Here is a 21790-nt window from a genome sequence, read left to right as displayed (position 1 = left end):
TCCAAAGAGAACATCAATTTTTAAAAATCTGGAACTTCTCTGGGGTGCTAGGAACTTCTACCAGTTTCTGGAGTATGTAGATAGTCCTTCTTTCGGAAATGTACCCAAACTTCACAGTTTGGTGGGATTAGAGCTCACAAAGAGAATGCAGATTCAAATTTTCTAGGCCTAACCTTGGGGCCAGGATCTAAGAGCTGTTCAGTCAGCTCTCAGGAAGGAACCTATTAACTTCTAAAAACTGCTTGGGGACAAAAACAAATTATTATTAGAATCATACAGGTAGAGCACTATTTAAACTGCTTAAGACCTCTGCCCTCCAGAGCCTCTGTCTCAAATCAGTTACGCTGGGAGAGAAACATGTATTTGGGAAGCCCACTATTACTTTTGAAGTTCTACTGTGCTCATTCTTTGTATTATAGCTCAGATTATGAAAAATGCAGAGACAAGGGTGGTAAGGAGAATGGAATCTTTTCTCAAAATCCAACTTTAGCCTATTGGTTTAATATATCCTTTTAATTTAATTTAGTCCCGTAGGGAGGCATGAATGAGAACAGATACCAGATACTAACAAATTCAACTTGCCCTTTTCCTTCCTTCTTTTAAAAGTCTGAAAGGCAGACAAAATAAAGGATAATGAAATAGATGTGGGTTTAGGACAAAACTGTTGCATGAAAATTGAGATTCTCCCCAGATTTGGTTGAGTCTTTGGCCTCCTGGTTTTAACAGAAATAAATCATTATGAGGCTAAATCAGAGTTCATGCAAATACTCATTTGTGGGAGCTCCAAAGAAGAGGTAAACAAACACCAGTCAAATGGAAATTCTCAGTTGCCCAACTAAGGAACAGAACAAGTTTTTTTCTCCTCAAGACCAATTTATGGGAGAGGAAGTGAAGCATTATTTTGACTTGAGGAGGAAGTATCTCTGTGTCTCCAGACCTGAACACTGGATTGGGGGCAAAGATAAGAGGTTAACAGAGAAAAATAGAAAAAGTTGCGAAGAGGGGCAGAAGTGTAAAATGGGCAGAAGAAGGACAGAGCTTGTAACAAAACTCTGTCAAGTTTTCCAGGGGTAATTTATTTTAGAGTTAATGATAGAGATTTGAGTTTTGGTATTAGGGATATTTGCTAGATCATTAAGGCAGAGAATGTCAAGAAACAGCAAAGTCTGACAATTAGAAAGCAGAATCTAAAATAGTTTATGGGATTGTTAATTCCTTTAGCATTCAGATACTTGCTTTGCTACCTCTGATTAATGCCAACTACCAGGGTACCAGCCAAGAAGGCTGAGCTATTCTGTATACGTATACCTAGTCTTAAAATGAAACATATGGGATTAAGTTCAATTTTCCCCTTTAATTTATATCATATTTCAATTGTGAATCATTTTTTACCTGGAAGAATTTCAAAATGCTTCAGAAACTTCACAAATGCTGCAATCATGTTATTTGATGCAAAAATGAAAATCTCTCCAAAGTAGAAAATAGGAGATACTCAGGAGCAAACAGTATACATGACAACCAATTGTATTATAAATAACAACATCTCTAGTGCACAACAAGCCATTACAGCTTCATAGGAATTGAGAGGATAGTTCTTAATAAAGCAATTATAATCAGTCATCCCACCCTCAAGATAAGATATTGCCCTGGAGCTTACCTTATGGGTTTCTTTGGTATAAATCAGACTTACTGGAGTATAACCAAGAATTTTTAAATGTCATATTAATTTTACTCTGTGGAATATGTAACATGTTCCTAAACTCTAATATGTTCATGTTAGTTTTTATAGACTAGCAATTAAAATTAACCGTCTGCAAAAGAAACACATAACAACTATATATAATACTATACTTGTGTACACAGGAAATTGTGATTATAAAACAGATCACTCAGTTATAGATACTACTCTGGTCTATTGAGTCAACTTGGCAGGCATTGGTGACTAACTAGAGATCAGGGCTAAGGCGGAATTAGGTCTTCAACACATTTAGCTTGAATAGTGTTATAAAGGTAAGTAAGGATATGAATTTTGGGGTCAAAAGGTTAAAGATTTGCCCTTATTTATGTGAAGCAAATGTTCACAAGTGAGAATCTGGAGATCATAGCACAGAAACGTCAGGACTGGAGATAGAGATTCCTTGATCATCCGGAGACGATAATGGAAGGTGTGGCAAATGATGAGTTCATCAAGATAAGATAATGTGGTCAGGTGGGGGAAGCAAGAATTTCAATTCTAAGAAATAGAAGTCTAATAGGAAACCAATGAAAGAACTTAGAAAGGAGAAAGTGGAGAGGTAGGAGAATAACTAGTAGTGTGCAATGACACAAAACTCACTGCGTGGTGGTAGGGAAACCTTCGTAAAGGAGGGGCTGCATCAATAAAGAACTCGGTAAACAGCGTTTTTGAAACATCCATGCATTGGAAGTCTATGCAGTTATTTAAAAGGATGAAGTCAACCTGCATATACTGACACTGAAAAATTTATGCAAGAAAGAGACAAAATAGCATATGTAGTAGTATCCTATCATTTATACACAAAAGAGGATATGTTATCTTTGGACTGATATACATGAACCTGACAACTGTAATTGCCTCTGGGGAGAGGACCTGAGAGCTGGAAATCAGACAGGGAGAGAGGTTTAATTTTCACTGTATATCTTTTCCTACCATTTACAGTTTTTAACATGTACATGAATTTCTAAAAACAAACTATTAAAAAAGAGAAGAGATTAGTGAACAGTGTCAAATACCATAGAAATATCAAAGAGGCTATACAGACTGGGATAAAGGTTATTAAGACTTGACAATGAAGGGGTCTTGGTAACTTTGAGAAAGTAGGTTCAGTGGAGCGATTTCAAGTTCAGAGAGAAAACTGCAATGTAAATAGAGAGCATACTTTGGGAAGTTGAAGGATTTATCCTTAAATGGTTCAGGTTTCATGGAATAAATTTGTGAACTGATCAGTTCGGTGTGTAAAACACACACACACACACACACACACACACACACACACATACACACACACACACATCTACATACCTTTCCCTGGTTATGGGAAAAGCAATAATAGATTGTACCTGGAACTGACAATTGGCAAGTAGGATGTGACAGAAAGACAAACTGTTTAGGAATTTGAGTGCTGGTAAGAGCACTTGGAAGTGAGCAGAGAGTGGAGGAAATCTGGTAAGGATTGTGGGTGAGCTAAGTCTGGATGACAACACAATGGAAATAGCTCAGAGGAAGTTTTGACACCAGGAGAGGTAACTGGATAATAGGAATAATAACCATGTAGAAGCACAGAAATCAAGGCAGTAACTTTTTATCTGCCATCCAGCAGATGGACAGAAAATTGTATTGTAAGATTTCAGCTACAAAGGAAATGATTCTGCTTTATTATAGTCAGCAAAGAGAAAGCAGTTTAAAGCCAATTTCATAAGCTCAGGTCTTATCAAAAGAGAAATGGTAAGCCAACTTGACACAGAGCCAACTTTTTGGTTACAGGAGGGTTTCCTATAAAGGAGGGTTTCCATAAAATGAGTAACTTGAGACAAAATCGTGAGTATATTCAAAATGTGTCATATTGCATTTGGATAAAGCAATAAATATGACTTAACCCAACCTAGAGCAGATGGAATCACCCCATTAATGGTTACTGCATGGCACTGCCAGGTCAGCTGCTGGGAAACCCACCAGAGAGGGTTTCTGGAGGTATGTCCCCCTCTAGGATTCCTCAGTCTATATGGCTGTGGTTGAACCGACACTAGAATGAAATAAAACAAAATTTGGCGCTGAAATTACCATGACCCCTGGTTCACAGTGAAGTTCTTGATGAGCTACGGGAGCCTGGGAACATCCCTCTGTCTGAGTTTGCAGGACTGTACTGCCACTGGACTTGCCCCTGGGGCAATGAGTCCTGTCCTTCTGTGGTGCTGGCTCACATCCGATTCAGGACTAATTGAGATATGGTCTGTGCTGTAGCTCATACATGCGAAACCTGCCTTTTCAGCTGGATCTAAGTCATGTTCCATAGAATAATCAGGAAAATCACAAAAGACTCTAACAGAAATAAAAACGCTAGTACACTGTAAAAGATAAAACTTTTTAAGATAAGTCATAGAGTAAAAGTAACAAAGCAAGCCCATTAAGTGGGAATGTTCACATATTCAGGGATTGGAATCTAGCTTTGAAGGAAGGGAGTTAGGTAGAAAAAGAACACAGAAGGACAAATTACTCGAGCAGGGCTGTTCTTTGTTGGTTTACTTGAAGCACTCAGGGTAAACCAGCTGAATTATTTTGAGAGCACCGAACAGTTTTCTGCTTTTAGTCAAGAATAACTGATCCATTTGCAGATACACTTGTCTGTCCACCAGGAAAGACATAGATTACAATACATTTGGGCTGTAAAATCAAACTTAAATGTGACTTAAAAATACTAGTTTTTAAAATGAAAAGGTAATACATACACATAATAGGAATTTCAGAAGGGTACAGAGTGAAAAGACTCATTTTCAAAAGGCAACTGCTTGTTTTTAGTTTCTTGTATATCCTACAGAAATATTCTATGCATAAGCAAATATATATATATTTATGGTGTTTCTTCCATATATATACTTCTTTAAAAATACAAATTGGAACATATTATATGTTCTTGCTAAACAATGTATCATGGAGATCTTTTCCTATTATTGGACATAAAGCCATCTCTCTCTAACAACTGCTGAGTATTCTATACTAGAGATATACTCTCATTTATTTAGCCAATATCCTTTTTATGAGTATTTTTTTCAGTTGTTTACTTCCATAATCATGCTGCAACAAATAGGCTTTCACATATCTTTGTGCACAGGTGGAAAATACATTGCATGGATAAACCTATAGAAATGGAATTGTTAGGCCAAATGGTATGAATATTTAAAAATAGCAAAAAGACTTTGATCAACAGTGGGAAACTGGCCTCTAAACATGATTATAATCTCACCAGCAACATATAGGAGGACCTGTTTCTCCACAACCTTGCCCACCCAGTATGTTATTGAGTTTTTGATCTTTGTTAATTTGAGAGAAAAAACTGTTTTCATTTCCATGTTTTAAAGTCATAAGTACATCTGCAAAATAAATACTTCTTGAAAATCATAGGTTAGCGATGAAGCTGAGAATTCTAGAAATCATCTTTGACTTTGGCTCTTCTTTCAGGAGAGGGGCCCCAGAGAATTTGTTTTAGGGGTCAATTTATGTTGATAGGGTTCTTACATATGCATAGCAATAAACTATTTTAACAAGAAACTGTTTCATAGATAGGTTTCATTTTTTGAAAAAGGGGAAGAAACACCATTCTGTGGCTTCATGTGGGCTTGTCAGTTAATGCCTCCCCCCTTCCTGGGACTTCCCACTTGTCTTCAGCACAAATCAGACTTGAGCAAAAACAACTCTTTTTCCATAGGATTAGTTATAAAAAGAAAGGCAATGCAATGAGCAGCTTAGCTTCTTGGTCTTATCAATGAAAGGTAGACTCACCAAAGGCTTGTGAACTTTTCTGGAAAAAGCACTGGCTGCCTCGTTCGTCTCTACATGGTCAATAGCTGTGTTTCTGCAGGACCAAAGGAACAGATTGGTTAGTGAAGGTAAGAGAAAGGAGGTAACAGGCCCTCTAACTGCTAACTTTTTCTGTCATTTCTCTTCTCAGACTTTCTTGGTCCTTTATCATCAGAACTCTGATCCAGTCTTAAGCTATCTAAAATGCTCTTCTAGTTTACCAAATCGGAGGTGAGTGGGAGTTTAAGCAAGCAATTGGTGGAGTTGGACAATAAAGAGAATTTAAGTCAAACATTCCCTTCTCTTCTCTCCCCACATTCACATTTTGGGCATTTCTGAAATGTTTTTTTACCCCCAGATTTTGACTGGTCTGATCAAATATTTGCTGTGTAATTTATCCAGTCTTCGTTCACACAGGTTCAGCCCCTGCATTTTTAAAGGAGGCCTAAAAACCTAAGCAAAATCTTGCAGCAGCAGCACAACTCTTGAAATCAGTCACAGTGATGTAGTTTTAGAGAGGAGTCACATTAAACCACAGTAAAATTCCAACTGGATTTGACTTTCGTTCATTCATTCACTGAGCTCGTCATGTTTTTCCGTGTAGCAGGACACATTCAAAGTTAATGTGATCTATGGTAAAGAAGCTTTTTGAATTGTCATCTGGGTGATTTGGGGAAACCCTATATTCATATTAAAGACAGTACATGCACAGGTTGGATTTTGCTTGAATTACCTCTAGATCTGCTTCAACATTCTTTCTCTTGTGTGCATCTATCTGTGCTTGAATATAGAGCTGGTTTGGCCAGGATATTCATATTGATATTTTTAGAGCATTTCTTGCATTGGTCAGCATAAGAAGATTGTGTTTCTGAGACTGAGAAGCTTCTGGTGTGAGTGAAGAATATTTTAAATTTGTGTAAAACATTCATATTATAACAGTAATTTTGGGGGCTATACAGAAGCAGTGCACTAATTCTTTTATCTTAGAGCAACGTGATGTTTTCAGTAGTTATTTCAAGTTACTGAAACATCTCCAATCACATATCTAATGATTATCTTAGATGTGTAACATATTGTCCCTCTAAGATCTTCACAAAGTTGACAGCAGAAATTTGCCTTCATTAACTACATACAGTTATTTTCCCAATTTTTGTTTTGCAAAGTTTCAAACCTATATACAAATGGAAATAATTGCACCATGAGCACCCATAGTGTCATCACGGAAATTAGTCAGTTGTAGCATTTTGCCACATTTACTTTCTGTCTCGCTATGTCTCTCTCTCTATATATACATACACACAGTTTTTTTTTCTGAACCATTTGAAAGTACATTGTTGAGCTTAAGACACATGTCACCCCCAAATTCTTGAGCATGTGTCTCCTAAGAAAAAGGGCAGGTTTACGTAATTATAATGCTAAGGAAATTGAACATCAATACAATACTATTATTTAATATATGATCCATATTCAGATTTCCCCAATTATCCACATGTTCTTTAGAGAGATTTTATTTTTTAAATTCAGGATCCCATCAAGTATCTTGCATTAAATTTAGTTGCTATGCCTATAATTTAAATGTTAACAGTAATAGACACAATGAACAATATAATTAATAATGATTCACAAGTATAACACCATCAGTCAATACTATTATGATCAGTTATTTTTTAAATTCTCTCATTTTGTGTCAAAAAACTTTGAAAGTAATTTGAAAAAGTGATCAAAAGTGACAAAGATATATTTACTAATATTTCTGTGCCAAAATTTACATTTTCTGAAATAAGGAAAATCCTATATTCAGATAAAGCCTTTGGAAGCAGCTGTTACCTTTGGTCGTAAGACTCTAACAAGAACCAAACAGAAAATGATTTAGTTTGTGATGTTAATATGGAAAACAGAGGCCTTTTGACTTATGATTGTTAGCCATCAAATTAGACTTTCAGAAATTAATTTATTAAGAATCACTTCACTTTTGATAAATGAATAGATAATCCCAAATTACGCTTTGTAACAGGAATTCAAATGTGGATGAGTGATGCTTTGAAGTATCCATCAGCAAATGCCACAGAAGATGAAATAAGAGGTACATAATCGAAGGCATATGATTAAGGGAATGGTATTTCCAGGTGTAAGGAGCATGCACTTTCAAAGATATGAATAAGGAAACTGCAGATGTTTTTTTATACAGGGAGATGCTTCTTAAAGAACCCTCTTGTTTGGGATAAAGTTCTTGTATCATTCACTGAAAAAAATTAAAACATGTAATATAGAGTTTGTTACATTCTCAAAACTAGATTGTGAACAAAATAATATTCAAGTATTTCAGCAATAACCTTTCAGTGGTTTATCTCCAAGTCCCCCAAATCAAGAAGATCTTTAAAAAACATTACTGGAATTATGGGATCTAGAATTTAGATTACAGAGATATGAAGCAATGAAATAGTGTTTTGAGGATTTGGGGGTATTAACAACTCTGATATATCACCTACACATAATCTTAACAAGACAGTTTGTTTCACCCAAATTCGAGCAGAAAATAAATTTGTGCATGTGATTGTAAAATTTAAAAAATGTGTTGAAGAATATCAGTGGAAAGAGTTCATCTCAAACATTGCTCGTAAGAGAATAGATTGGTCTGAGCCAGTTGAAAGGCAATTGTATAGTTGTGATGTAGTAATTCAGCTTCTCCAAACGTGGCCTAAGGAAACATTCATTGAAGTATATGCCGTGACAACATGTAGTTAAAAAAAAAAGGCAAGAAAAACTTCAATGTCCATTATGAGAAATGATTTGCTACTGTAAGATATGCCTGTAGATGTACTATTTTGTAACTCTTGAAAGGCAGGTCTAGATAAGCAGATATGACGGGTGGAAACCAAACTGCACACCAGCTAGCCTGGCCCAGGATCTTCTACAAAACAGCAGATTACATTTTCCTGTCTTCGTTTCCATGAGGTTATATCCCGTGATGCTGGGAGGCAGCCCCACCCCACTGTCTCCATTTGTGAGTCGCTGAGGCGGTCTCCTTTGCACTCTTATTTCAACACAGCCATTCAGATGTCTTAGTTTGCATGCATGCGAATTGCCCTTCGGGAGACAAGATCTGTTCCGCTGCCATATCACCCCTAATCCCTTCCCACCAGTCCCCAATCTTCTCACTTCCTTTTTGCTATTGTAAGTTACTCCATTCAAAGGAGTGCCCTAATAATTTCTTCCCCTGTTAAAGGTGGCAGCTGGATTTTTCTGAAGTTCCATACAAATCTGATACATACATTGCGGTAGGGGAGATAAGAACCTAGAATTTCTTTCTCCTTTAGGGATAAGGATTCTCAATGGATGGTCAGGAGCTCTGAAATATTGATAAACAAGATGAGACTTGAAGGGTATAGGTGGTGGGACAAAGAATGGAGAGGAACCAGGGTTCTCAGGACAGAAGAAAAAATGCACAAATGCCTAGGATGGGTATGGACTTTGGGAGAACCAAGAGGCATTAAGCATGGCTGGGGAGTCTGGGCCCTGTCGGGGAACAGGCAGAGAGGAGATTGGGAGGGCAGATAAGGATTATATATCACAAGGGCTTAATGTGTGTGGACCTGATCCCGGATGTGACAGGGAACTATTGATTTTCAAACAGAGCCATCTGTGATACTGAATTACTCTGTGGTTGAAAATTAAGGGTGCAATGACACCAGACCATAGCAGGGGGAATGGCTAAGGAAAATGTTCATACAGTTAGATTAAAAGACAGAGTCTAAATTATGCATGCCTCAAAGACATATGAGCATTGATACATAACTGGAACATGTCATGTATGTAGCCCTCTGGGGTGGGCACCTGCTACCTGATTGGAGCTTTTCTTTCTGTATTTCACTGTAACTTCCCTTCTTTATTTGGCAAGCGCTGTTATTACGTGCAGACAGGGCGGATACACTTTTCCTGGAAGGATTAATTGCATGTCATGACTGTGTGATATTAACTGCTCTCAACTATGTGGTAGAGTGATATGTTTTTAAGAACAGATCACACACTTTGGAGCTGGTAAACCTGTACTTGAATCTTGCCTCTAATACTTGGTTACTTTGTGACCTTGGGAAGGTCATTTGTCATATTGGAATCTCAGTTTTCCCACTTGGAAACTTCAGATTATCACAATATCTAATGTGCAGTGTTCTTGGAATATTAGGTGTAATTTATAGAAAGCATTTGAACACAATTACTGTGATTATTATGTCCTGTCTAACTTATTGTATCTGCTTTTTGACTTAGGTCAAGGGTAGGCAAGGCATAGCCAGCAGGTCAAATTGGCCCTCTGCCTGTTTTTGTAAATAAAGTTTTACTCCCACACTGCCACACCCATTTGTTTACATGTTGTCTATGGCTACTTTCCTGCTATGATGGCAGAGTTGAGTAGTTGCCACAAAGACCTAAAATATTATATATTTGGCCCTTTAAGGAAAACGTTTGCTGATCCCTAACTTAGGTTTCTCCAAATGTTCCCTTTTATAATAAAAGTTTCTCCTTTAGGTTTTCTATTTGAAACCATGCTTGCGCCATTTGGGTGTAAATTAGAAGTATGTCTATGTACAGCGTTATAACAGCTTTCTGAGAAACAATGTAAATGCTAATGTGGAAAGGAGAATTTATATTGCCCTTTCTTCTGAAAACCGAGTAAATGATTTAACAAGGTGCTGTACTTCAGCACACATTTCTAAGTTGTGAATTTACACGTAAGGCTAATTTTGGTATTCCCCTGTCTGGTAATGATTAATGAATATAGACTAAATTTGCCTGGAACATCTCATCCGAAAGTGTCCTTGGGTGCCTTCCTTCACACTTAGTCATGGAGAATTCTAAATATATTTATATCTTCTCTGTGCTGAGAAACAAAACTGCAAGTGATAAATTATCTCTGAACAATTGAAGTAATCTGTTGGCTAAAGCCTTAGTGTGTCGAGGAAACTTGGTCTAATAGATGTGTTGGCAATTGCTTAAAGTGTACCTTTTATAATACCTTTGAGGAGATCGTGTTATGTCTTATAAGAATTTCATAAAGTCACTGAAATTTATGAAGAAAAATGCCAACAATTAATCAAAATAATACCAGGTAACTTTCCCTCTTTTTCTATTTTAAATTTTAGGGTGTTATGATATGCAGTACTGTTTTCATTCTAATGGTACATTAAAGGGTTTCTTATGAGGATTAAATGAGTTGACATATATGCAATTTTTGTTTGTAAGTTTCACACATTACTCTGCACAGCTTTAAAACGATCTTTCAAAAGCTGCCTTTGTGTGCTCTCTGCTGCCCTCTGCTGCTCATTTCAGAAACTGATTTCGATTCTGAGTAATACCTCTTTTCTCTCAATATAGTCATCAACCCATGTAATATTAAAGCGTGGTGGGACTCTCTAGATAATTTTATGCAACATTCTCAATTTAAAGATGAGAATTTGAATCTCCAAGAGGTTTATTGGCACATGAGCACGTGCTGTTTTCTGACTGCCAGTTTTGGAATGCCCGGCGGCTTTGGACACATTACTTAATTTTGACGTCTATAAAACGAGAATAATAGTACCTGCACCTTAGAGTCCTTGAGAGGATCTATTGATTTAGTACATAAAAAGCACTTAGGTTAGCATCTAGCTTGTAGCTAGTATTGATGTTAGCTATTTTATAGACTTATTAACTAGAATAAAACCATAGCTGGTGACATGGTGAGAACTAGAATTGGGGTCACTTGACTACCAGTCAGAGACATTTTTTTTTTGCCTTAGAGAGTCTGAATACATAACTAAGTTTTATCTTCAAATGTAGATTTTTAAAAATATGACCTGTTCAATACATTTGCAGCTTCGGTAGTCTTTACCAAACTACTGATACCACAGCTCTTGCTGTTGCTCATTCCTCTGTGTACGGTTCAAGGCAGGACCCCACCCCACAGAAACGATCACCACTCACAGGCTCTTCAGGCTCCCAGTCCAAACCCTACTGCGCACATGTGGGAGACGCCTTCACTGCTGACTGGAAGTGAGGGCTCCAATGAGTTCCCCGCCCGAGATGCTCGCCCTCATGGTGTTTATCTCATGTCACACTCAAGGGGAACTAAACTGAGCCCATCAGCTGCTTTCCCGGCTCCTCCTCCCGGTCCCCCCATTTTGGTCATGGCTTGTGCCATTCCCCAGCATGCCCAGACTCAGTTACTTCTGGCTCCTCTCTCTCTCCTTCACTCTTGAGTCGGGGAGTCTTGGTCTCTCAAGTTCATTCTTTCTCTTCCTTTCCTGCTCCCTCCCTCCTGGTTCCTGTCCCAACTGACTCAGGTGGGGATGAACCCCGCAGCTTCCTAACGTGGGTCCTTCACTTCAGTCTTACCCTGCTGAACTGCATCTTGCACTTTCCTGGTAGATCACATCATGCCGTGACTCAGCTGGGTTACCTTCCAGTGCTTTGTATTACCTGCAGAGTAAACGGAACATCCTTAGCTTTCCAGGTCCCAGCTTATATTCCTGACCTTATCTCCCACTCCTCCCATGTAGGAATCTTCTCCTTTAGCCATGGGTGTATCGAGCCCTAACATTAGGACACGCTTTCTACTTTTCCATCATTGGACCTAACACGTTACTTGTCTGCCTTGGGCCCCACGCAACAGAATGGTAGCATTTTTATTCCAACAGAATTAAGGTACCAACAAAAGCTCTCAGTTGATGACAAGTAGGGGAAAGGACCCTTACTCAACACAAAATGCTAGACCCTCTTCCATCACTGTTAAGGACTGCAGACTATCTGGAGTACTCATGTACATCATCCACATAAAATGAAAGAAGAGTCCATTAGGACTGATCATTTAATATGAAAAGAAATAGGATAAAGAGTGGGAGGTTTGAGAAATGGCTGAATGGGAACAAGGGGTACTAAAGAGTGACCATGCCATTTTAGTAAAGGCTCTTAGGTGGCCATGAATTGGTGAAATAACACTTGCATCCCGCCTAGACTGGTATCTTTTACTGACCCACATGCTAATGACAACACAGGCCTCTTCACTTTTGTTGACCCCTCCTCTCCGAGCAAGGCTTTCTCCCTTTCTCACTCCCTGTTCAGGTCCTCTTCTTCAGGGCCAAATAAACGTTTACCTTTTACACAGGCATCGCTCTCTTCTTCACCCTTAGAATATGCAGTATCTTTCTTTCCCCACAAACTTAGCCGTACAGGAAATGCCACCTCCTTGGTTTCCCCTCTTGGTTACTTTAAAAATATTTATCTTTAGTTTTTTATTTGAATTAAAAATCAAAGTTATTCATGAACATAATTTGGGTCAACTGATTCTAAGAGGTTTGTTATGAAAAACCACAGTCCCCGTACCCCCTTTCCAGAAGCAACTACTTTTATCTCCCTTGACTAATTATTTGGTATTTGCCACCATTTCTTTAAGTAGCATGTTTGCATTATAACTTTTGGATTTTTCTGTTTGGGGCATTATTTATTGAGTTAAAGATAAGGGATCATATACCTATATAATCAGTCACCATAAAGATTAGGATTTCGTTCTCTTTCTTCCCCTGGCTTCTACCACGTACATACATTCTTGTCTTGTCCCTATCACAGTATGGATACAACAGGCAAATGCCTATGGCGATTTTTATTGACAGTATTCTACTACACATGATAAAATATTATCTTTGCTTCCTGACTTTGTCATCCTGTGGTTATACTGTAAATTTGGTTGCATCAGTTTTCAGTGCTTTACATATTATTATGACTATGCAAAAGCTATTTGCAACTCGGTGACATAGCAAAGCACATTTTCTTTCCTGCACCTTTTCTTAAATTATATTGGAGTTTATAATTGTATAGCTCTGTGGTGTCCAATATGGTAGCCACATGTGGCAATTTAAATTGAATTAGAATTTCAGTCACACTAGCTACATTTCAAGTGCTCAGTCACCTGGGGCTATTGGGTGTCATACTAGACAGCATAGATATTGAACATTTCCATCACCACGGAAAATTCTATTGGATGACACTTTTATTACCTCAGAGACAACCTAAGTGCACACTATTAAAACAAAAATAGCTTTACAAAATTTCCTTGAACCATTCGCACAGGCATTCTAGACTTCCCCAAATAGAAACAGAAAATAAATAAATAAAAGGAACTTGTATGCAATCCCTGTTTCAAAATAGCAGAACAAAAAGTCTTAGAATAGGGTCCCATTTCATTACCCCACATCTAAGTTTATGCTCTAGGTTCACCATCTTTTGACACCTTTTCTCCAACACCCCTCGAAAAGAGTACACATGTGAATTAATCAGATGTCACTCTAGAATTATTGCTGTGACAGTGGTCATCCAGTGAACTTTAAACCCAGTTTAACTAGCTGTCTTCAGTACTTTAAAGGTTTATATGATCACCTTCACTATTTTCTAAGTCTGTGCTGTCCAATATAGTGCCGTGTGGTATTTTAAATTAAATTAAAATTCAGTTTCATTAGCCACATTTTAGGTGCTCAGTAACCACATGTGACTGTCAGTTAACATTTTGGACAGCACAGATATAGATCACTCCATCAGTCCAGAAAATTCTGTTGGACAGCAATGGTCTGGCTTTTTCATCTGCTTAGCTTTTCCTAATTCACCTTCCATAGCTAATTATATAAACCATACTTCATGATAGACTTTCTGTCTTCCATTTCATCTCTATCTCCAAAACCCTTCTGATCTGTTCCAACCAGCCAGGTTGCCTTTTGAGCCTGTTATACAGCTTTATCCTAGAATGTTCTTTCACTTTCATCATGCGTAGAACTCTTGACTTCCTGGGCCTGGGACAAAAACAGGGAAGCCTCAGTCTGCCGCCCTTCCCTTTTCTCTTCCTAGTCTGGCTACCCCTCACACTCAGCCCATACGTTCAGTCTCAGTCCACAGGCCCAACAAAAAGCCAGCCCTTCGTCACCTGCTGGGCCTCGGTGTGTGTGTGCGTGTCTAGTGGCTAGATCGGCCTTAGTCATGATGGAGGTGGAGAAAAGCCTGTGTAAACTCAGAGATTGGGTCTGGGTGATTTGGGCAGAGAATTCTGAGGTTCTTAGCACCAAGACTGTGATTTAGAAGGTGGTATAGAGGCTGGGTGGACCCCACCTGTTGGCCTCTAGTACCCCTCACCCTGTTGGGAGAGGCACATCTCAAAGAGGGCAGAGTGGGCCCTTGGCAGTGTGGGCCTTGGAGCAGAGGCTCAGGCTGTCCCAGTACAAGGGCTCCTATGCCTCTCTCCTTTGCTGGATTTCCTGTTTCCTGTATTCCTTTCCTTCTTTTTTATTATTTTACTTACTCCTTTCTGTGGAACACTTGACTTCCTGAGAAAGCTGCCTGGGAGATGGACTACTTGAGGCTTGTGATTTTTAAAAAAATCTATTTTATCTTCATACTTGATTGACAATTTGTTCACTCAATTCTAGCTTGAAAATATATTTTGTTAAAAAATTTTCAAGCCAGAGACGGGTAAGATTCCTCAAGGGAGGAACAACCTAAGACAGGCACAGTCGCAGGGGGGCCATCAGGTGAGAAATTGGGGATCAACAGAGGTGAGGCTTAGAACCTCACCCCCCCTGTTCTGAGAGAAATCTTCTGCATCCGTGGATGTTTTATGGCCCTTGTCTAGCTTGAATTAACACATAGTCTACAGGCACACACCTGATCATCTACATTTGCTCTCTTACAACACTAAACTATGTTTTCTACCTTTATCTTGCATCTACCTACCACTTCAGCATTTTATTAAAAATAATAATAATAAAGAGAGAAATGTGGTATCCACATATAAATCAAGTATAAAAATCAAATGAGTATTCATATTTGAACTGACTGTTTATAGTTCATAATGCATGAGCAAAACCGAAAGTTTCTGTGATGACTGCCCTTGTACTGTTCACCATGTAACTTATTCACTATGTAAGAATTAGTTCTCCATGTAAGAACTTGTTTGTTATGCCTCAGAAGATTGGAGACTGATGAAAATTAGGCTTGGGGTGGATTAATGATTGTGCATTGAGCATTGACTCCCCTATACAGAATTTTATTGTTGTTAACAACCATTTGATCAATAAATATGAGAGATGCCCTCACACACACACAAAAAAGTACACACTTCCAATTGTAAAATAAATAGGTAACCGGGATGTAATGTATAGCATAAGGAATATAGTCAAAATATTGTAACAGCTTGGTATGGTGATAGCTGGTACCTAGAATTATCATGTATATAAATGTTGAATCACTGTGTTGTACACCTGAAACTAATGTAATGTAATACTGTGTGTCAACTACCCTTCAATAAAAAATAATTATCTACAAAAAAAAAAGCATAGTTATGATATACCTAAACAATGGACATAAAAAAAAAGAGTATAAAACTGGAGATGGAGAAATGTGGAGAAAAACAGTATTAGTTTCTTTTCTCTAAAAGATAAAGTAGGTGCAAAAATTTAACCATATGCTTCCTAGTAATCATGACAAGAATGATGGATATAACTACGTGCTTTCAGTGAAATAAGGTCAGATTCATTGATAACATTTGGAAATTTCCTTTATTTTATAGCTATTATAAATTATTTGTATAAAATTATTTTGGCATTAGAGTTTCACCTCTATCCTTTGAAATGTCCATGAGCACCACACAAGCTGGAGAGATTCATGTAGATTTTAAGGTTCCTATTCTGTTTTTATTTTGCCAAAACACCTCAGAAGTCAGTTGTGCTTTTTTTAAATAAATTTGGGATGCAGAAAGTTGAGATCACTGGTCTAGATAGGAAATGAAGCCAATTGGTTAAAATTTTTACTACAATGGAGAAAATTCTATAAGATAAGGCCATTTCCGTGATCCTTTGGTAAAAGTGCTTTACTCAGTGGTTATCAAAATTTTGTATAACATAAATAATGAAAAGCACTGAAAAAAGTACTTTCTGCTACTTTTATATCAAAATAATTTTAATAAAAGTGTTTGCAATGTTTTCAATGAAAAAAAAATTTTCAAACATTGTTATGTGGTCTTCTTCTCATGTTGCTGTTGAGAAGCCTGAAGATTCTGGTTCATGGTATTTTGCTTCTTTCTGGAAAAATATAGCTCTTTTGAGATATAGGTCTATTTTTACCCAGTATTTGGGGGAACTCATGTCCTTCAGTTCTGGGAAATATTCTTGAATTCTTTGAATTTTTCCCTTATTTTCTCTGTCCTCTTTCTGAGCCCTCTATTATTCAGATAATGGATCTCTCTCCTGGACTGGTTTTCTCATTTCATCTTTTCTTTACTATTTTCCATTTTGTATTGTTGTTCTACTTTCACAATGGGAGTCTGCCCAAACTTAACCTTTCAGTCCTCCCACGGAGTTCAGAAATTTTCTATTTTTGAATTTCTAAGAACTTCAGAATGCCTTCTTTTCAATAGCATTCATTCTTAATTCGAGATTGTAATCTTCTCCCTATCTCCTTGAGAATATTGCTTTTCTAATTTGATTTTTCAATTTCTGGCTCAAGTTGACAGGTCTGTTAGAAGCCTGGTCCTCCAGGCCAGGGAGGACCAGTTCCCCTTGCTGCCTGCTGTCCCGGTGCCAGGAATGCCAGTGTGTTCCTTTTAGAGAAAATGCAGCTTCTGGTTTCTGATCTGTTCTAGCCACTCCAGACTCCAGTAACAACTGCTGAGGGTGGGGAAGGGAAGCAGGTGAAGTAAAAGCCCACGGTCAGGAGAGCTCCTTGGAAACCAGGGTAGCGGTAAATACATCAGTTGGGTAGAGAGACATTTCTATGATGTATTGTGAGAAGTGGGCAGGATTGAGCAAGGAACTTGTCCTGGGCTGCAAAGGCAGGTGACACTTCATAGCCCTTCCTGATGGCTTGATAGTGAATTAACTTCATTCCATGTCATAGTTGTCAGTTATTTAATTCAAGGTAACAAATATCTTTTGAATCCCTCCTAAATGCCAACAACCATGCTAACTCCCAGGGATAAAATACAGTGATGAGTAAGATACAGCTCTTACTTTCTGTAGAATTTGCCCTAAATTTTCTCATAACCAACAGCCATGTTGCTTCCCCAATCTGCAGCTTCTCAATTCCTCTCCATTTCCTCTGGGCCAGAATGCAAATGTCTTTGCCTGGCTCCCCAGAATCTTCATCACCCATTTCTACCCTATTCCCCAGCCCCTTCTGCTTATGCTCAGCATCTTGGTATACGGCGAAGAGACCATGTCACTATACTCTCTTGTAACTTTGCCTATAGCTGGAATTCCTACTTAGTTTTCACAGTTTAGCTGAAATGTCACCTTCTCTGTGACATATTCCATGACTTCTCCCCCTTTGTCCCAGACTGTGTTAGAGGCTCATCTTCTGTGCCTATCACTATTCCAATGCTCAGTGCTAGATTATTGAAATAGTCTGTATCCAGCTGATTTTCTGTCAGTGGAAATTCTTGAAGGATGGAACTGTGTCCTGCTCATTTTTACCTCTCCAGCACGTTATAGTCCTGGTATACAGCAGGCACAGAATTACGAATGACTCAGTGAATGAACGAAATGGCTTTATTGTCCTTTCCTTATGTATCAACTGCCAATTTAAAAACATTCCGATTTTCATTTTCCCCATTGTTATTTACCAACTCTCTTTCCAGAATGCTGTCAGAAGGGTATCTCAGTGGGCTTGCCTACTGGAATGACATCCACCGGAGCTGCACATCTTATAATGAGCGGGTGGCTGAGGAAAAGGAGGATGAGACAAAATCTGCTGCTCTTTCCTACTCCTCTGTGGATGAAACACAAGTCAGAAGTCTCTATGTGAGGTGCAAATCTTCTGGCAAGTTTATTTCTTCAGTGCATTCAAGAGAGAGCCAACACAGTAGGAAGCCAAGAATCACCATGCGGCAGACAACCCCCAATCCTGTGTATGAAAGCCCAAACTTGGCTGCAGTTGAAATATGTAGAGATGCCAGCAGAGAGACCTACTTGGTTCCACCTTCCTGCATAAGTATTTGCAAGAATTACAGTGACTTACACATTGCAGGGGGCCAGGTGATGGCTATGAATTCAGTGACAAAAGATTTTCCCTCCGTGGGCAGTTTTGAATATGGCCCTTTGCTGAAATCATCTGAGATTCCTTTGCCCATGGAGGAGTCCATTTCCTCTCAGCCCAGTGACTTTCCCTCCAAACCTATCCAGAGGTATTCATCCTACTGGAGAATAACCAGCATCAAAGAGAAAAGTAGCCTGCAAATGCAGAAGCCTATTTCGAATGCCATGCTGAATGAGTACCTGGAGCAGAAGGTGGTGGAGTTATATAAGCAGTACATCATGGACACTGTGTTTCACGATAGTTCTCCTACCCAGATTCTGGCATCAGAACTCATCATGACAAGTGTGGACCAAATTAGTATCCAAGTGTCTAGAGAGAAGAATCTGGAGACCTCAAAAGCCAGAGATATAGTCATTAACCGCCTATTACAGTTGGTGTCAACTGAAATCAGCACTCCTAGTCTCCACATTTCCCAGTACAGCAATGTGAATCCATAGAGAGGATGCTCCCATTCCTCTTTCTCATCTACTCAAAGCTAGAGCAATATCTCTTCATTTATTCTGAGAATGTACAAGAGGGGTGGTGAAGGGGAGTCAAGAGCTAGAGTGGTAAAGGTGAGCTGGAATTAAGAGGAAAAAGCAATATTACACATGATGATGGATTGTGGGATGAGAAGCTATAATGAACAATTCCAAAGCAAGGGTTGTATAACAACAACAAAGTTAAAATTAAAAAAGGTATGATTGGTTTAAGGGGACACGCACCATGGCAAAACTAAGAAGCCAAAGGGTTCACGGTAAATAGTTAAGAATGTGTTTATTATCCACATACATTCCTCCAAGTTGTTTCTTTTTGAGGGAAATGGACTGTAGAAGGCTGCTATATTTGTGTAGAAAGACAGGTTCAGTTTTCAAAATATGTTTATCTTTTCTCTATTCTGTATCGGGAAGCCATTTAAAAATATATTCTTTATAAATATTAAGACAGCAGCAAATTACAATTGTGTTTTGGAATGATTACCTGGCTACAGCCACAGTACAGCCACTCAAATATAATTCTGTTTACTAGTGGGGATGAAGTTTTCTAAATTGAAAATACCACATAGTAAATATTAAACTACTTTGTTTTCTTTTGCTGTGTTTGACTTTCTTGGTGGTACTAAGCTTCAAAAGAAATTATGACTCTTTTTTTCCCCCATTTTTCACCTCTTTTTTCTATGTTCTCTTGGCCTTTCTGGAGCCAGGAAGGGGTCTTCCATACCTTAAAAACAACATTGCAAGCTCTAAGGTCCCATGATATCAAATTCTGTAAATTAATGTACTAGAATGGCAGACTCATGAGCATTTCACTGTTCCATCCCATTCTTCTAGCCCAGGGGCTGGCCAACTATGGCTCATTGGCCAAATCTAGCTTGCCATCCATTCGTAAAAATTGACATAATAATTAAGAAATCGACAAAAGAATTGACACAACATGTTTCGGGTGTACATGACTCGATGTTTGTATATATGCAAAATGATCACAATAAACCATTACATCCTTTTGAATCCCCATGAGCTAATCTTCTTTAACTATATAAAAATGGAAACACTAACCAAAGTAACATTTTATGACATGCAAAAACTATGATATTCATTTCAATGTCCATAAAAAAAGGCTTTATTGGAACACAGCCAAACCCATTATTTTATGTATTTCCTATGACTGCCTTCACATTTGGATGACAGTTGAATAAATGCAACAGAGAACAAATCGCTCACCAAAGCCTTGTGGAGAAAATGAGAGTACCTGTGGCCAGGATTCTCACCTGGCCATGGCTGACTAGCTCACTGCACACCTGTGAGCAATACATGGCTGTTGACTCTATAAAAAGAGCCCCGCCCAGTGCTCTGGGCATGACATGGTGGCAGGGCTGCAAGGCTGCAGGAGAGCAGAGCAGAGACTGGAGTGGTGGCAGCGCTGAGGACAGAGGCCCGGAGGACAGCTGTATGGGACGACTGTGCAGAGGATGGCTGTGCAGGCAGAGAGGCCCAGAGGATGGCTGTGTGGGACAGCTGTGTGGACAGAGGGGCCCTGAGGCAGAGACAGGCTTGCTGCATACAGACTCACTCTGAGTGAATGGGATTCTAGTGACTGATCTGCCACCTGGAAATAAAGTTGGGTATAACCCTTTCACCCCAAAGAGCGTTTTGCTGTCAATTTCTTTGGTCACATCGAATCCATAGTGAACTTGCCCAGGGCTGAAAGCCATTGGCAAGACAGTCTGAAACACTATTTGTCATTTTACAGAAGAAGTTTGCTAACTGTCCTCATAGCAGTGCCTTGCCTGTATAATGGTTGCTTGACTTAGTTCAGCTTCCCTGGGGAAGTGACTCTGAGATGGAGACTGGTGAGCAAATTTATTGGGGAGTGAAGAAAGCATAAGAAGGCCTCAGTCCATCTCAGGGAGCTCTGGAGTTGGGAATGGCCACTTAAAATGGGTCCGAATTGAAATTAAAGGGTTGGCTTTGGTTTTCTGGCATGACCAGAAGGGGCCTAACCTTGACTGAGGCAGCTGAGGGCAAATTCCCAAAGTGGGAACCAGCTGTGAGCCCTCAGCAGCCAAACTGGGCAGCTGCTGGGGGTACGAGCTCCTCATCCAAAAGGAACCATCTTAGTGGGGCAAACAGCATCCTCTACATTTCTCAGTATTTGCATTTGTAGAGCAAATGACTTCTTTTTTTAAAAAAAAGAAAATGTATAAGGAAACCTGACTTTGAAACAACTATTCTAAAATGTTATTCACTGTTTTTATAAAGATAATAGCTGCTATGTATTGCTTGCTGGGTGTCTGGCACCATGTTAAGCATTCTGTATGAGTTAACTTATATAATTCTCCTAAAAGCCTTTTGAGAGAGAGTACCTATTATCCCCCTTCCCTTTTTTTAAACAGATGAGCCTTCTGGGCTCAGGGAAGTTAAATAGTTTGTCCGAGGGCACAGTGGGTAGTAGAACTGGATTCAAATCCAGTTCCATTTAACTTGAAAGTCCTGGCTCTTAACTACTATTACCTGCTCTCCTGTTGACCACTGTATGCGTCTCATTAAAGACTGGTTTTCTACTCCAAGGGAGAAGAACTCATTAAACTCTATCAGTATGTTATTTCATTTTTCCTTTACAGTATTTTGCTTGATAATAGTTATTTGCATATCTTCTCCCCTCCAGAAGATAAGC

The 21790-nt window shown here is 38.8% G+C and overlaps 1 protein-coding gene across 1 annotated transcript; it reads left to right on the top strand.

Annotated features, from left to right (window-relative positions):
- Positions 1-5431: 5431 nt before the first annotated feature.
- On the top strand, positions 5432-20117 carry TASL (TLR adaptor interacting with endolysosomal SLC15A4). Its single transcript, XM_036917953.2, has 2 exons — positions 5432-5622; positions 18180-20117. The coding sequence occupies exon 2, from the start codon at positions 18181-18183 to the stop codon at positions 19072-19074; it is 894 nt and encodes a 297-aa protein (XP_036773848.1). The 5' UTR covers positions 5432-5622; position 18180; the 3' UTR covers positions 19075-20117.
- The last annotated feature ends 1673 nt before the right edge of the window (positions 20118-21790 follow it).

The sequence above is a fragment of the Manis pentadactyla genome, chromosome X, assembly GCF_030020395.1.
Source record: "Manis pentadactyla isolate mManPen7 chromosome X, mManPen7.hap1, whole genome shotgun sequence".
NCBI lineage: Eukaryota > Metazoa > Chordata > Mammalia > Pholidota > Manidae > Manis > Manis pentadactyla.
This window is presented reverse-complemented; position numbering and strand designations above follow the sequence as displayed.

What these genes read in the sequence shown, in the direction of transcription:
- TASL (XM_036917953.2), top strand. Translation starts at nt 18,181, where the DNA reads ATGCTGTCAGAAGGGTATCTCAGTGGGCTTGCCTACTGGAATGACATC.